This window comes from Rhea pennata, chromosome 2 (assembly GCF_028389875.1).
Source record: "Rhea pennata isolate bPtePen1 chromosome 2, bPtePen1.pri, whole genome shotgun sequence".
Classification (NCBI taxonomy): Eukaryota; Metazoa; Chordata; class Aves; order Rheiformes; family Rheidae; genus Rhea; species Rhea pennata.
Window position 1 is genome coordinate 86,908,260 of NC_084664.1, and position 18,357 is coordinate 86,926,616.

Below are 18,357 nucleotides of genomic sequence, written 5' to 3' on the forward strand. Positions count from 1 at the left end.
TTTGTCAATAACAATATTTGACTATCAGGACCACACTCATTATGTTCTGGACAAACCCCTTAAATTAGGCATCAGTATGAGGAAAAAAAAAAAAAAAAAAGAAGAAGTTGAGAATGATACTAAATTTGTAAATGTAAACTCACTACATTCTGAACACAATGTTAGCATTCCTTTGCTTCATAATTACCATGTTTTCTTTTTTTCCTCTATTCCAGGTGTTTAAAATACTGACTTAAAGACCAAAAATCCAAACTTCCACATACAGTAGTGTCACTCTTCAGGTATAGAATCCTAGTTTCATTGCTTAATACAAAAGTATTTCCTGTGCTAAAGTCCCTTTGCCGATCTGCTGACCAGAACTTTATGACTCTGCTTCAGCAAAGTCAAGAAGTACATATAGCTTCAAGATTTGGGTGAGATACACACTTAAGTGCTCTGCTGAATTAACATCACAACACTTTCTTCCTCCACAGGTGAGTTCATGCAGTAACTTTGCTGATCATTTTCACGATATAGCATTTGGACATGGGAGACATTTGTTAAAAAGAGTTTTTCTTCCTACAAATTTTTGAAATTAATATTTATTATTTCATACAAGACATTAAAACCAACAAAAATAATCTCACAACTTTTCATAAAAATTAAAAGGACTTAAAAACAAATCTTAGTGGGGGGGGGAAGCAAACTTTGCATTTAAAACCAAACTAAAGAAATGTTCTCTATATAGGAGAGATTATGATTTTGTATTTGATACCAACAGGCACACTTCATTCATCATCCACAAGAAACTAGGTTAGGTCTCCATAGGCCACAGTCAGAGTTATTAAGTAAATATGCCACTGCTTCTGTGCCCTCCTTTTATTTCCTTGCTTCTTCAGTCTCCTCTGGCTCTCTCTCTTGATGCTCTCTTTCCCACCTCATTTCTTTTAACTCTTGTCTGTATTTCCGTTCAATGAACCGTTTCTGATGGGCCATCTGGGGAAAGTTATCTGACACAAGGAAAAATATTTTACATTAATAAACAAACTGGTAACACAGAGAAAGCCTCAGCTCTTATTTTAGTTTTTAACTTTGGTAAGATTAGAATTGGGGGGAGGGAGAATAACATCATCATCATGTTTACTCATTTATAACAGTCCATTCTAACAGTGAACCAAGGGCTCTGTGCTGTAAGACCTCGGTTTCTAGATGACTTCCACATCTATTTCTCCTGCTACAAAGCACTGCTAAATATAATATGCTCAAAAACATAAATATAAAATTATGGTATGGCAACATGGCCAGGTATTACTTGGATTTTACCTCCTGTTCCCTTAGCAACAAGTGTTCAATACTGAAAAATGAATGTGAGATTACTGTCAATGCACTGTCAAGGTTTTTCCCCTTGTTCTCAATACAAAAAGTAGAAGCCACTGGTTCCAAGCACTGCACAGATGCTCCCATTATCATCACTGTTTAGACCATGCAAAACCCTACATTATGGCAGGGTTCCTAATGATAAAAGAATAGTACAGAGGAATGGATTGCAGTAAAATCCATTCTTGTAAAGTTATGGCTTAGCTACAAACTAGTAGGAAGACTTTAGCACAATCTAGGAATGTGCATGAGTGTTTTTTCATATGAAAAAACAACCCAGACAAAGCTGAAGCAATGGAGAAATGGCTAGGGGAAACTGACCGTTCTGATTTCAGACATCTGCCCATCTGCGGGTATCTAGGTACACAAGGCTGTAAAACCAGCTTATGTGAGTGATCAGAACTGCTCTCCGTTCAGTCAGTCAGCACGGCTGACGGGATATGACATTTTCTGCGTGGGCAGGGTGCTGCAGACAATTGCTCAGAACTGCACCCTCCGGTCAGTCAGAAACCAAAGAGATAGTAGAGTACACAGCAGCCTGCAGCTGGTGGTAAATCCTGCTGGGATCACACAGCAGCAGAGTGCTGGGATCAGCACTGGCTACCTCTCCGAGGTGAATGCAAAAGGTTACTACGCTGACCTTTAAAGTCATAAGCAAGCCTGGGATTTGTCTTAGCAAAAGACTGCTCCTCTCTGTAGTAAGATACCAAGAGCTAATTTGACTGAGGCTCCTGAAGGTGGGAGCCCCTTGACAGCAAGAAGAACTAGAGATCTGAGTCCCAGGAGAATTTTCCTTCCCCTTTCTGGTCCCAGGCAGTATAGATATGTTCAGTTGGAGAAGGCAGTGCAGAAGGCTCCTTATTTGTAGGAGTTTATGTTATAGCAAAGTGGCTTTCCACTTCTGTGTTTTATTGGCTGGTAAAATTTGTGCCTTTTGTTATATACTACATCAAAAAAAAAAAAGGTTTTTCCATCAGTTATTCAGAACTTGGGTACAGGAAGATTTATTTATTTAAAAGAGAAAACAATTTAAAGAAAAGCAAATTGTTTTAAAATTGCTGCTCTTTTTTTAAATCTCCCGTGCTTTGTGTTTAATGGAGTTTTGGGAGATTTTGTCACTCTTGTGTGCCATAAAATGAAAATAGTATTTTCAGCACAGTGCCTGTAACATAACTCTTTAAGAATTCTGCTTGGTAGGAATCTGCTTGTTAATAGTCCATTTATGATTTGGAGAAGGAAATTTATGTAATAAAATCATCAGAGCTATCAGATGTATAAAAAGGTACATGAAAATGACTTCTGTTTGAAATTCACTACTCATGATTTTTTAAAAAAGAAAAAAAATGGGCAACCCCCCCACACACACTCCATATAAACATATACACACGGAAAAAGGTGTTCAAAGATGTTATGGAGTCTCCATCCCTAAAGGTTCTCAAACTTGACTGGGCAAGGCCTGAAGCAACACAATCTAACTTCAAAATTGGCTCCACTTTGAGGGGTGGTGTCCCTCTCAACCCAAATTATTCTGTGGTATTCAAAAATATATGTCAGAAGAAAACTCTGAAGTCCTTGAATGACGGGACCTGAAGCTCTTGTCTCTTTATGAAAGATGGTATTGTCACAAGAAAAAACACTCAGAAAAGTTCAGGAGATTTTTGTAGATATTCAGTGAAAAAGGGAAGTTATGTTTTCCACTTACCAAATTTACTAGTGGTATGAAGTATATACCTATCGGATATGAAAAGTCCTGAACCACAAGGACTGCATTGTCTTCTGAAAGTTTTAAGGCTTGGAATTTCTGAATACAGAGGTTATGGATTAAAAACTTCTGACATCTGAGGAACTGCAGGTCTTTCAGTAAAATGTAAAAATTGACTTCCCCTAGTCCTCCTGCACAGAGAACTTCTGCTGCACAGAACACGTTATCTATTTACTAACAGTACCTGCACAGCTGGCATTTTAACTAGGCTGACTAGTTTCCTCTCTGAGATGCCCTTAAAATGAAAGACTGCTCCCACGCTGTGTTTTCTGTGCATAATTTTGAAAGAAGTATACAAAGATTCTCAGCTGATATAAACTGCTATTAACAGAACAGTATTCACTTAAATTGGGCTGAGGATCTGTATGTTAGTCTTTAGTCTAGTCTACTGCAAAATCCAAAATCAAATTTTATTTTCTAAACTGGCAAATGAAAAGTAGTATTCTTCCTCCCCAAACTAGAGCATGAGACAATCTCACTATCTGAGATGGAGAAGGCTTACGCCATTACATACTCAAAGCATGGAAAATCTCATTGCAACTTTATTGTACAGGGTTCTCTTTAAGTTGCTGTCTCTGAAACAGATCAAAAACTCCCTTTGAAATAATACCTGTTGTTACCATACTAACTCCACTTTTTACAGAGTTGCCTAGAAAGCATTAATAGGCAAGCCTGTTGCTTAGAAGCTGATAACATTCAATATATATGCTCTGTTCTATTTTTCTCCCTCACAAAACATGCACCTCACCCGATTAAAGTCCAAGCAAGTAAAACGTAAATAATTTTCGTTGTTGCTCAAGCAAATGTCTTACATTTTTCAAGTGCATCCATTGCAGCTCCCATTTCCGCTTGCTGAATACTGTCAAAGCCAAACAAAAACATGTTACATTTGATCTAAGTTATACAGAATAAATCACAATTTCTGAGAAAATGAAGCACTAGCTACTCTTTTGTAATAGAATTCTTCAGATAATCATTAGCCAGTAATTCCCATGGTGTATGATATATCAACCTTTCCACAAATAGGCAAGCAATAGCAGCACAGCTCCAGTATAACATTTTAAAACTTCGATCTATAACATGAAGAATATTCTAGCTCATTCTTCTCTATTGAAGCATTTGCTTTGACTTGAGAGAAAAAAAGGAACAAAATCACAGAGGTGTGTGAATGCTATAAAACTAATGATATTTTTATAACATTTGGTACCACAAAATAAAATTAGGTACTTTGAATTCATGGTTGAATTCTTCATAACTTCATAAACCATCCCAAAATATCCACTTTTTTTTTTAATTTACATGCGTAAAAATAAAATTTTATCAGATTTGAGAGCCTTTCACCCTTCCCTTGCCAGTTTAATTTGGACGATAATTTAGCAGCAAAACTAAAGCTAAAGTCATTATTTTCAGGAAGCTGCTCTGCAGTTTCCATCCTGTGAGTCACAAAAGGTCAACATTGCTGGTCAACTTGTTGGTAGGTTCACCAAAAAAAAACTTAAAAACTTAAAACTAAAGGTATACAGGTATTGAACCCTTCAAGTATTAAAATAAGATCGAGGCAGAAACTCAGAACGACTTGAGAAAGGCACTAAAGCCTTTTATGAGGCCAGCTGGACACTTGTCTGCCTTCATGGTTGGTAATTCTGGACACTTCCCGAGTCAAATAAACTTTGTGACATCAATTTTTCACAGTACCTTGGGCCTTTACCACATCCTATTCTTTCGCCTTTGAAATAAACAGCTACTGTGTATGTCCTGGCATGGGAAGGTCCAACAGTCTGCAGAGTCCTGAAATAACACAGACATGATTTATTCAGGTGGGAAATATTAAAAAAATGAATCTGTCAGTGGCACATCCATCAACAAGCTTTCAGTCTGGTCAATACACTTAGTGGAACTAGCACAAAAAAAGAAAAACAGAGGAAGGATTGAAGGATGACTATATAAATGACTTTAACTCAGAGATTGCCAGTACAGTGCACAATTAAAAGGAGTAATTTACATAAAATGGATCTTTGTTTATATTGGATTTATTTATTCTTCCAGGCTCACTCAGGAGTACCATATGAAAATTAAAACTTAAGCCTACAGGCAAAAATGCATATTATGCACAAAGTGCTGAAACAAATCACTTAAAAAACACACGGCTGTGCAATTGCAAATAATCATATCAACAAGCTGATGGACACCACAAATTCTAGGCTTCGAGAGCTGAACATTTAGCAAGTGGTATTAGGCGTGGGGGTTCTCTACATAGCAAATTATCACAGTACAGAGGAATTTTCCTTCAACTTTGAAAAGTTACAGTTTGTCACTTATGAAAGAACCTTTCTATTTGAATGAAAGTCTAGGATACGCATTGACAATCATCTTGAGGGGAAAAAAGATAATTCCCTAGGCATGCAAGGAATTTGCTGCTTCTGCTGTTCCTTCCCTCTCTCTGATCTCTCCCCACTGACAGCTTGAATTCTGTCCACTACCTTTTTTCACTTAGGAAAGAGCAACAATTTCACATAAATTTAAAAAGCATCTAACTATAGTGTTCCACATGTGGTGTGTAACATCAGACATACACAAATAAAACCCACTCCAAATTCAAATCTAACCTATGGAGTGCAGTGAAACAGATAACCCCAAGGGAAAAAAATATTAGCAAGATAACAGGAAGATAACAGCATATGCCTAGCTCTAAACTGTACTACAATTATCAGTTGATCACAGCAAAACAAAACAAACATTTGGTACTCGATACTCAATGGGTTTTACAAGAATCAGGAATCATTTATTTTGTATTCATCTTCCTCACTCAACATAAAGAGGTGAACCCTCAGACAGAGACACTGAAAAGTCAGATTTGCAGAGCATCGGTTACCATGTTAAAGTGATCATATTTCTGAGGTGTGCTGCTTCTCACTGTAACTCACTGCTACATTTCATTGAAAACTTTAATTTAATAAATGTGACAAGTGCACTTAAGATTTTCATTCCTCGTACCTTTTTGGTACAGTAATCCCAATGCAAGCCCTGAACTTTCACAGCTTTTCTCTTCTCTTGGGGGCTAACACTGCACCCTTCTCTACATTCATGAAGTAGATGTGGATACAGTGCACAATTTAAAAGTTTGTTACTGTCTCTTTGAAGTAGCTATTACTCTATTTTACCACTGATGAAACTGAAATAGAAGAGGGAGATTTATCCCACCCAGTCTCAGTTATTTAACTAAGGTACACAAGTCAAGAAATTTCTGGCCTGAGCTCTTTTATTCCTATGAAGGAGGACAGATGTGGGCTGAATTACATATTGAAAATGTCCAAACCCTGCAGGGCATCTCCGATGTGCGTGGCTCTTTGTTGATTAGAACTGGAGCCTACAATCAGGAGGTGTACCACGTTATTTTTGCTCGCACTGGGGCATAAAGAAAGTTCAGAGTATTACTGGAAACAGAACGGAAGTACCTTGGCTTTGTATCTGAACAGCCACTGACCTTGCCCTAGTCCCTTCATTCAAAATATTCCCCACTATTTTATATTAAAAGAAGGGAGAAAAAAAAGCATGATGCCTATAAACACAGAACATGCTTGTTTCATCTGAAATTGTAAAAGGTAAAATTCTTACTGATTCTTCCCTGCAATGGCTTAAAACATTGAAAGCTCAAAAAACATTAGTTCAACAATTATCATTTTCAGACAAGAAGAGACTAAAGGGCTTGGACTGGAGGGCTAAAATAAGGCCAAGGTATGGGAAAAAACGTTGGGCATTTGATCACATCTTCCTTCATATAAAAGAAAGATTAATAATTAGCTTGTATCCATAAAGTGCTCTTTCTTACTTGTAAAGAGGAATGTCTGGCTCTTTTCCTTCTGTCCTGAGAGTCAAGCAGCACTGCTGAAGCTGAGATTTAGGGTCATTCCAATCTTGATTTAAAATAAACTCCTGTAAGATGTTCACAAAGATGCTTTTACGGCTGAGAGTTTGTATGAGACTCCAAAACACAATGGCATAGATTAAAAGCACAACAGTGGTAAGAAAGGAGGAACCTTACTGGCCTTACCTTTAATCGTGGAAAAAAGCATACATTCATGAAAGTGTGCACATATTCCAAATCTTTATCAATGTACAGGGCAGCAATAAAGGCTGAAGGCAGGAGGAAAAAAAGGTACTGTCACTCATCCGAAAACAATGTTAATAGCTTTCACTTTTAGGAACAACTATCTTTGAGTACTCTAAAACCATATTCAATTAAGTTTCACAGCAAAGATCTGATAAGGGTATTATTATCCTGCATATACAGGAAAAAACAAAGTTGACCAAGAGATTAAATGACTTACCCAAATTCACTCAGTCATTTGAAAAACTAGAAAACAACACTCAGCTCCTAATCCCGCACTTTAACCAGCAGACCATGGCTACTTAGAAATAAATCACTACTGGGCACCATAAAAATGCTTTAGATACAAATGGAAATTGCACACAAACAGGAGTGATTTACTAAGAGGATTTGGCAAAAGCCAAGGGGTCTGAATGGCTCACAAAATGTATCAGAATGTACAGGATATGGATTAACTTTCTTTGCACTATATTTATTAGTTTCACTTTCTTTGGAAAGAAAGTAGCACATGCCTTCACAAATGGGCTAAAAATCATTTAATTTTCATGTGGCTTTCCCTCCCGTGGAACTGCCATTTTGAAACCTTCTCTCAGAATGCAGTTAAATGAACCACAGAAATATTCATCCACTGAAGGAAATGCTTTATCTTCTAACAGTGACAAGAATATACTACTGATACATTGAAACTGCCATTAAATAGCTTGACTCAGATGACAAGTTTTAACTTTTGAGATACAGTTTTGATCTGATCTTCACAACCCCTCCATTTCTAAGCCTGCAATATCATAACGGCACTATTGCCTTCTTCATGCTTGCTTACTGAGCCTGCAAAAATGTAGACTAGTGTTAAAAAATCTGGTCTGAAGAGATATAGGCATAATTCATTTGAAAATCTGAACATGCATCTTTAACAACAACTTCAGGGATTTCTAATGGCTTTCTTAAACAAGCCTCAAAGAAAAGAAAGTTGATAAGTACTAAGCGGTTGTAAGCACATTAACTCACATTCCAAGAGATCAGCCAAAGTCTTAGTCCGAAGAGCTACAGGTCTCTTTGTCTTGTCATTAGTGATGGCAAATTCTTGCATACCCAGCTCTTCTGCCACTTTGGCCTGCGTCCTGTTGTTTACCAGAGAACTCCTCAACAGCTGCAACAGAAAGAAGTTCCACTAAATAGTAAACATTAGCAATGCCAAATGGCATTTACCTCAAAAGGTAAAGATATATATATATCTATATATATTTTTTTTTTGGGGGGGGGGGGGGGGAGTTATTTACCCCTGCTGCCTCTCTTTTCTCTCTCAGCAAACTGCACATTCTGTATGATTTACACACACACACACACACACACACACGTTCTCCTGCTATTTTTTTCTTCTGTTTCAAATCTCCCCAAATTTATTTCTCCTATAAATACATTCCTTCTGTAAGTCTTGCATTATAAATGCTTGCTTGTGAATTCCTTTGCAATCAAACACCATCTCTTCACCAATGCAATACCTTTTTAGCTCATGTGCAATTTTCTAGTGAAATTCATGAAGTTATACATTTTTCTGTATTTCACACAATATTCTGGAGTCTACAAAGCATTTCCCAGAGTCCATGAAATAAGAAACAGTCAATAATTAAAACAAATATGCACTAAAGTGAGACAATCTAGCATTTCAAAACCACCAAATGAGGAAGCTGTTCCATTCATTTGGCCAGAGCATTCCTGGATAGCCCATGTGTACTGTTATACTGCGCTCTACTGAAGGCAGTACAGCTGAGCAGATGTGTCCTTGATGAAGATCTGTCTCTAACAATTTCAGTGCCTCAGAGTACCTGGTACTCCAGCAGAGTCCCCTGAGATGCATAAGGCTGGTTGTAGGCAGATTGCTTAAATATAGAGACCAAAGATCTACCTCATACAGCTATAAGGAGTACTTTGGGATTTCATTTCAGGTTTTCATTCTGGAAGGCAGGATGGGGTGGAGGGAAGAACGTCTCTCTTCCCACTGCTTATATGTAATCTAGAGTTGAGAAGTTGCAATGCATATTTTTCACTCTTTGTCTTCCATGTCACATTTGCTCTGCTTATTAGATACAAGTTATGTGCTACCTGGCTCCAGCATGTCAACTGAGCTTATGAAAATCAAGATTTATTCCCTGCACTTGATACTTCATCTCTGACAACAGATAAATAAAGAACAGTATGTTCATAATTTGTTTGGCAATGATATATGAAGCAGATACTCACATTTTGATCTTCATAAAGCAGGCAGACTGCAGAATGAACAGGATTATTACCTGCCTTCCTACCCTCTGCTCAAAATCATCTTCCTACTTGTTTCCTTTCCAAAATCCTTCTTTTCTATGTCCTTAAGATGAAAAATAAATATATTCCCCAACCAAATCCTAACTACAGTATGCAACCTATGAGACAAAAGCACAGTCCCATAAGACAAAAAGCTGTTTCCTGCAATAGGAGAAGGAGAACCTTTTTTGTTGTATTTGTCGAGCATCTTTTATGATGGGACCCTTATCCATGATTAGTACTATGGTAAAACTAATAAAGAATAACACACACACTCACAGTGAGCTGTGGATGGAAAGAATCAGATAACCATCTAGCACTGTGCTTACGTATTAGAACTTGCCTCCTCTACAAATGGGATCCAGTAACAAGCCCAATTCCTTTTAATGATATGAGGAGGACAGGCTATCTATCCCTTTCCAGTATCTTTCTGAGAGCTACTTTCCATCCTGGCAACACATAGCCTGTGCCATTACAGATGCTGTAATGCTGGATGTACACTCAGCTGGAGCTTAACTCCAGCTACAAAGGAAATAACTTCTGTTCTTCCATGTTCCCATACCACACTACTACCCACGACTGTAGCACAAGCCAACACTGGGAGCGTTGTATCTTTCAAGAGCCAAAAGAAAATTTCATTTTCTCTTTTGCCAGATCATTTGGCTATCTCAAAATACGTAAACAAAATTATTCTCCTCTTTATTTTTCTTAAGTATAGTTAAATTTCCAGACATCTCTTCACAAGAAATCACTTGACACTGGGAAGAAATTGCAATACTAGTCAAGTGGAATTTTCCCATTCTTGACCAAAATTGTCCTCAGCACTACAAACACAATTCAGCTGATGCTCTGTTAGTACTTCAAATATAAGTATGTCCCTAGATAATAGGCGCAAGAGAGCTCAGTGTTTGTTGTTTCTCTTCAGGTCCTACATCATCAGTCTCCCTCTCCCTCACAAGCCTCATCTCATCTGTCATCAAAGTTAAAAACATTCAAAGACAATTTTGATTTTCATTGTACGTGCATCCCTATAATTTAAATTTTATCCTAGGCATTTGCCTACTTCTCTGAATTCTCATGTATTCTCAACATCCATTCCACTCTCTATGCAAACTTTATAGTTTCCCCTGCAAACTTGGACAACATGCAACTGATTCCACTTGCCAAGTCATTTATCATTAAATTAAACAACATGGAGATGAGCTGATCATTGTTCTGAGTATTTAAAGCTACTAATGGCAACATTTTATACCCTTCCTGCCAAATAATTCCTAAGAGATTTATCCTACGATAACAACATTGATATCTACATTTTTAAGAGTCACCTACATAGGAAAAAAGGCAACCTTGGATTTCTGCCTCATGTTTGTGTTTCTCTGTGAGGAAAAATTGATATGGAGAAGGCTCCTTCCTCTTTTCATTTTAACATTAAAAATTCAGGCTTTATTTAGTCTGTCTCCTGAATGCTGCAGAGAAATCCATGCAAATGCAAATGGAATTTAAGAAATAGTGAAGAAAAATGAAAATTGCTTTTATTCAGACCATGTAATTTTTGCTTCTGGTAAACTGATTTAGTCCCAAACACCCAAGAAGGATTTTCTTGAAAACATACTGTTTGTTAGAGACTTTGTATTACCATCACTTTATTGATTTGAGAAAATCACCCCCAGCAGATAAGAAATCTGCAAAACTACTTCCTAATTTTAACTATAGAGATTTACTTATATTCCTGATATTTCTATACTTTTTTATTCTAATCAAGATTTGAAAACTAAGAAAATTCAGTAAACCTAAGAAAATTCTTCTTCACAAATAAACTCAAAACATCTAGCTACACTACTAACGTAATCAACCCCCCCGAAAGAAATTACATGGACTACCACTCTATGCTTAATTCATTGTAAATTGTTGACAGATCCACAAACTGAGTTGTTCAGAGACTGGAGAAGAGACGCTGAAAGGCTATGGTAACCAACAACAGATGACCACAGAGTACTAAAAATAAATTCAAATGTTACCACAAGAGCTCTGGAGTGAAGACAATGTGGAAACCACAGTAAAATAGATGGTAAAATAGCAACCTTATCAGTGGAAAGAAACCCCCTTTCTGGTTCCACAGACTAGTAGCCATGAATAAAAAAACTCATGTGAGCTGCTTATTTAAATAAAGGGCTTAAAACATCTGTTTTTAGACAAGGACTAGTCTTACCTCTCTAGTTCACCACTGGCATCATTAAAACTATTGATCCATTTCACAGACAGAACAAAAATTATTGCACTGGGCTCATAAATCACCATTTCCCTATTCATTGTAGAACTCATGTCTTAAAATTAACAAAGTCTTATTAAGAGCAGTAGTTGCTGAGGCTTCTTTTATTAATCAAATTCAGAGTAATTCACTAGCTGCTTCCATAATTTCAGTTTCCATCCCACACTTGTTCTCACAGACAGCATGATTGATGGCAGTCTTACCGTTAAGTGCCCTTCATGATGATCAGGGAAATGTATGAATAAATACTCTGTGGCTACCAACTGCATTATGGAGTCACCCAGGAATTCCATCCTCTGATTGTGGCCTCTGAAAAATGAGACATCAATGCAGCAAAATCAATAAGCACTCAGGAAGGGAAAAAACAAAACCAGCATGCACACACAGATTAAAATAAAGAGTGATCTGAAAGTGATCCTTGCTCATTTTTAAACACATTTAAGATAATTTTCTAGTGTTAACCAGATGAGATGAAAACATAGTTCATTACTGTTGTAACACTGATTTTCAAGAAAAAGCAAATCAGAGAAGCTACAGATAAACACTAGATCACAGATGTGGGACTAATTGAAGGAGAAGAGGAATAAGCTGGCATCAAGTTTGTAATGGGATATAGTCTCTATCTGCAATTTCTTACAAAATGAATGCAATGGTTTCAGTGGAGGAAAAATGTCTGCCCATTTACAAGTAGTAAAAGGATCAGGGTTTAAACCCGTGTGAGATCCTAGCTTGAGTATCTGCTGGTATGACTCTACTGCTTGCTTTACAATGGGACCTAGCAGATCTTGTCAGAGACCAAAAGCCCAGTGTGTTCGGTATTGCATAAACCACAGAACACAAGGGCTGTACTTTGCCTGAAGAATATGACTTTACTTTTTCCTCTCCTCAAATGTACCTTCAAATATGTTTTGCTACAGTATCAAGGATGAAGCCCCAAAGTCCTTGAAGCAAGAAGCTCCAAAGATACACCAGGATTACATTAAAACATCCCTTAAACTCCTTCTCAAAGTATGCACCACTGACTATTGAGAGAGAATGAATACTGAGCCAGGTGGGACTGCAAACAGAGTTGTTCTGTTCTTTTCTGGAGAACAGATACAACAGCCGAAGGTTTTCTTTTTCCTTCCCCTCCCCTCCCTTTTAATGAAGCAATTTGGGATACTAACAGAAGGACCAACAGAGCTATACAAGGGCAATTGCCGCTGCATACTCACAGAGTCAGATGGTTAAAACCCACTGTCCTCAGAGTGAACGCACGTGCTAGTAGCCGAACATGAGTAAAAATAACTCCAATTGCCTCCTCAAACTCTGTGAGCTTCTGAAGAACTGGAGAGGTCTCAATGAGTTGCCTGTCAGTATTGGACTCTTGCAGCTGTAAGTAAGATTAAGTGCAAATAACAACAAAGAGATACTACAAATTTCCGAAATTTTTAAGAGGAAAGCAAACCTTTTGTAAACCAAGGGCAATGAACAGAGTGAACGAGTCGTTCTATGAACAGCTGAACTAAGAAAATCCAGTTTCCTTTGGCTTTTTGTCTTAGATAATTACTATGTGTCAAAGAAAATGTGAGCTCTGATGAAAGCATTTTTTTAACAGTTGGGGCATTTATAATGTATGGCTTATATGGTCCTGTCTCTGCATATGGATAATATAGGATATTTATTTTCATGAAACATGTAACTTTTTTGTATTTTTGAGATCTCTAACATTATCAGGTTGCTTGAAATTGAGCAAAAGACTGAACAGGGCTGGCAGATCAACAACACATCAACAAGGAGACAAAAAATCCACAGAATCTATTTCTCCCTCTTTCCTTCAGCATAAAAAGAAACAAATACTTAGCACACCAAGTTCAAAAGGGCTCAATAATTTGAGAAAATAAAATGCTTGATTTAAGTCAGACCAAAAATCCTTCCAGCCCTGCATCCTGTTTCTATGATTCTATGATTCTATTTAGTATCTGTTCTTTCCAGTTACTTGTCTGGCACACTTTTGACTCTGTCAAATGGTTTTCTAGAACTGGGAAATGACTCATGCATTTTCTCCAGCCACTCAGTGCCTCTCTCTCCTACAGCAGTGCGCAAGAGGAGGAAGTATCTACATGTCTACAGGAAAAGACAGACAGTGCAACATATTAAGGACTTTCGTGTCACCTTCCAACTGCTTTCAGCTTAGGACTTCTTGAGTTTGATGCTGTTTAAATGTACTTAGCAACCCACAATGGGTTGTGGAAGGCAAGCCCTCCTCCACAGCCTTATTCCTGATGATGTCCAATGAAAGCTTTCAGTACCTTCAAACAACCTTCAGCAATACGTTCCACGGATCTACTACTCCTTTCCTAAAGAAAGGACTTTCTTGTTTTGAACTTAGGACTCTAGTTTTGCATCAATGCCTCCTACTACCTGTACTGCAAGAGACAGTGAAGAATTGTTTCACTGCTCACCTACTCATGTTTTGGAGACCTCTACTCCAGGCCCTCCCTCCCACCTGTTTCTCAGATCGTTTGCCTACTTGGGTTTCTTCAAAGAGAAAATGGTCCTTATCTTTGATTATGGTTGCTGTCTTTTTTTTTTTTTTTTTTTTTTTTTAACCTTTCTGCTCTTTTTAGTTTTACTATACCTTTTTTCAAAACATGGGGCAGAACAGCACATAATACTCAAGGTATGCATAAGACACGTTTTTTAAAGTGACACTAGCATCTTTTCTGTTTTGTTCTCTATCCCTCTTCTAACAATTAGTAATGTTTGTCCTTTTCTTTAAACACAGCTGAGCCTTCAGCTGACTACCTATCCCAATCCCCAAATCCACTCTTGAGTGCTAATGCTCAGTTCAGAGTCCACTTGCTTGTGGAGCCAGGACTGTTTCTTGCTTCTCCATATACAGCCCTTTGTATTTACCTACATGGAATTCCATCTGCTTTTGTACTGTATATTCAGTCACTGTTGCAGTCTTATAGTTAGATCACAATTCTTCAGCCTGCTGTTTTCCCTATGAGCCTCAACAACTTGGCATTATCAATAAACTGCCACCTCACTGCTCATCTTCTTTCCTAAGTTTCCTAAGTTCTAAGTTGCTAACATGAATAGCACGTTTCCCTAGGGAGGCTTCCCCCTAGGACAGAACCCTAGGGAAATCGCTAATGATCTCCATCCACTGTAAGAAATTTGCTGTCAGTTAGCAAGGCAGTACTTGCGTTTGCAAAAGTCGTGTTGATTCTTTTCAAACAAATCACATTTATCCAGGTGTCCACTAGTTATTTTCTTTATTACAGTTTCATCTGATTTGCCTGCTACAAAATTACAGGGTATATATCTCATGCGGAACTATTCTTCAGTAGGATTTCATTTGCCAATTGTTACAGTCACATTCAATAATTTTAAAATTTTTATTTTTCAGGCTAGCCCTTCCCAATGGCCAAACTGGGCAGCTTGTGCTTCCCCTACAGTCAGGGCAGCAAGCAGAGAGTTAGGATGGCATCTGGGCCATGGAGGAAAATACATTTTCATCTCACAGAAGTTAAGGTAGGAACAAGAAATGATAAACTTCTTATACTGCCTATCTCCAACCTAAGCATAGTCCAAACCTCCTTTGTGAAAGTAGACAGAAAGAGTTAAAATAAAATAAAATAATAATAAAGAAAAAGAAATCCAGAAGAAGAGTTTTCTTGTATGCTTGTATCACCAAGCAGGATAGCTGGTGCTGAGTCTGGAAAGCTGATTTTTTTCATTAAGAATCTTTTCCATTTACTCCTGTCTTACAGCAGCACAGAGTTGATTGTACAAGTGCTTCAGGCACACTGATCTATCGCTACATGTTTTGTCCACACTTCCACTGCAAAATCCGTATCAAATATTTAAAACATTTCAGATGTAGGCCTCTAAGTGACCTTCTGCTGGAAGGATGTGCTCACAAAAACTTGTAATGAAGTCAAAGTGACTCTCCACAAATCACTAGAGATGTGGCAGGACAAAAGAGGTAATAAGAGGGCCATGTCTGTCTTAGACGTTCATGTGATCCTGAAAACCTTACTAATGGATTGAATCACAGTTTGAATACAGCTGTCCTTGCAGCACACCTGCACCCTGGGAGAATGCGGTCATCCTCGCTGCAAGCATGGGGAACTACCGTGCAGAGGCTCCACGACTTGCTCAGGATCTCCACCATAATTCACTCATGGAGCAAGGACTTGAAATCAGCTCTGCCAACTCCTAAAAGTGTAAACTAACTTACTAAGGACTACTTGTGGGTTTCACAAGTAGATGGAGGATAAGTAATAACTCAGACATATCCATATTTTCAGTATTTACCTGCTATTAAAGCTACTGGAATCAATGAAAAAAACATGCTGTAATTAGGCAAATATTCAGCATTATACTCTAAAAGCATTCAAGCAATGTGCCTTCCTACAATCAACCCACAGGTCTTATTTTCAAGTCAGCAAAACAGGTACCCAAGACCATTTTTGTGCCCCTTTTGTCTCAGCTTACAGTAGATAAAGAAGCCAAAATGTTACCTCTCACTAGATTTATTGTATGAGAAACACAATCATATATCAAACACAAGCCAAGGAAAGGTGAATGATTAATCCTCAGAGAGCCCATGACTCGTTATTTATCCAAAACAACGACAACAAAAAAAAAACCCAAAACCCATAAAGGCAAATATATACACTCCTCTGGCTACTTGCTAGTAAATTTTCTGAGGTGTCACTACAGCAGAACCCTACAGAAAAGCATCCTTGGAAATAAAACAGAGCTATGAAATTTATTACAGAAAGGGACACACTTACTTGGAGTGGGTGTAGTGGATAATTAAGCCATACATCCCGCAGGTCCTGCAAACATTGAGAGATGCCTTTAATGCTCAAGGGAGTCATTTAACAAATTCCACAGTACTAAATAAAATGTCATTACTTGAAATACTGAACTATTTCAGATGCTGACTCTGCTTATTGTAAATTCAATAGTGCTGGCAAACTAATTTTTAAAATCGTGTATTTGCTGTTCAAACTGCCTGTAGTTCTCCCAATTAGCTTGTGTCAAGGAAGCAGAAAAATCCTTGAACCAAATAAAAACTGGTTAGAGAAGAAAAAAAGAAAAAGATATGTTTAAGCCCCAGGTCTAACTTTATTCTCTACTCCTCCTTTATAGGAAGTTTGATTTGACCAAAAGCCAAGATTGAAAAACAAAACATTTTGTATTCCTTTATTTCATATAGTCTTCCTTCATTACAAGCAGTGAGTAAACACTCATCTGAAGTTATAATGTGCTACAAAATACTTTTATTTCTAATAAAGTTTGTCTTTCCACAGATTCACAGGCTATAAGGAAGGAAAAGACTATATAATTCAACCTTCATTGCTGCCACATGTATTGCTTCAGCACTACATACTAGTTGCTTTTTCCCTCCTGAACTAATGCAGTTTGCTGTCCTAAACATGCCATGATACATTAAATTTCTAGGAACTAAGTGCAACAGGTGCATTCTTGTTCATTTATTAGTCTTAAGTAAAACATTTTCAAATGGAGTCAAGTCATAAATTATATAAATACCTTGTCATTAAAGAGCAAACGTCCAAATAATTGTTTGGCTTCTTCTAGGCTCCCCTCTAAATAAACAGCTCCTATATGAGGGGACCAATAAATCAAATGGCAGAATGCATTAGTACTTAGAAAATTATTAAACACAGAAGTCAAAGACCCCTACCTTCCTCACTTCCAATATATGTATTTTTTAAAAGCATGCCTTCTATGGTAAGAATCAAAATAGCAAATCCAATTTTCTGAGAAATTTAAGGCATATTAAACACTAACATAAAACCAATGGTTGTAAAATTCATAGAAAAAGCCACAGTTAAATTAGTGATAGAAGGTGATATGCTCTAAGAGCAAAGTTTAAGAAAATTAGTCTAAAAGTGACCTATTTCTAAAAGTGGTTTCCAGTAATCAGCTAACTACACAATATATGTAGACAGTGACAGTCATGAAATAAACCTCAACAGCCAATGAATAATTTTCATTTATTCTGTTTCTTCAATAACATTACATCCTGCATATAAATCTGACAGTATTTCCCCAATATTATAATAATACATTATCTGAGTTGAAACCTGCATTTCTCTCCATTTCTAGGAATTACTTGTTCTACAGATAATGTCTCCTTTTTTCCCATCACTAGCTCTCCATATGGCCTTTAGTAACAGATTTTACAAAACTCGTGCTAGCAGGTTGTATTTTTTGTGTATATCATACTGTATCTGCACAGGCACTTCTAAAATAGAGTATCAACACCTTGTCCTCTGATTCTCTTTACAAAATGGCTTCTGAAATCCTAATATTAGTCCTTGTAAGCACAGCTGTATAAAAGCAAAGAAAATACACAGCTACATGAAGAACACAGAGCAAGGGAGTTAATATTCCCAAATATAGGGAGAACATGATCTGCCTCGCTGTGCTTTTCTTCTCTCTCTCTCTCTTTTTCTTTCTTCCTTTTTTAAAAAAAAAAATCCTTCTGATTCTCGCAGTAGGTCAACTACTCTTTTTTGATTCTTTTGAGAATGGCTTGGG

General features: G+C 37.3%; 1 protein-coding gene across 2 annotated transcripts in view; it reads right to left on the bottom strand.

Moving 5' to 3' along the window:
- Positions 1-565: 565 nt before the first annotated feature.
- The window catches only part of DROSHA (drosha ribonuclease III), a 68,624-nt gene continuing 50,832 nt past the window's right edge, over positions 566-18,357 (bottom strand). For both annotated transcript variants that reach the window (XM_062568012.1, XM_062568011.1), the window contains exons 23-32: positions 17,344-17,414; positions 16,581-16,625; positions 13,005-13,162; positions 11,994-12,099; positions 8,232-8,373; positions 7,170-7,252; positions 6,948-7,051; positions 4,814-4,906; positions 3,931-3,977; positions 566-989 (exon numbers count right to left, since the gene is read on the bottom strand). In XM_062568012.1, coding sequence (XP_062423996.1) covers positions 859-989; positions 3,931-3,977; positions 4,814-4,906; positions 6,948-7,051; positions 7,170-7,252; positions 8,232-8,373; positions 11,994-12,099; positions 13,005-13,162; positions 16,581-16,625; positions 17,344-17,414 — 980 coding nt within the window. In that variant the 3' untranslated portion in view covers positions 566-858. The remainder of the gene's footprint in view (positions 990-3,930; positions 3,978-4,813; positions 4,907-6,947; positions 7,052-7,169; positions 7,253-8,231; positions 8,374-11,993; positions 12,100-13,004; positions 13,163-16,580; positions 16,626-17,343; positions 17,415-18,357) is intronic.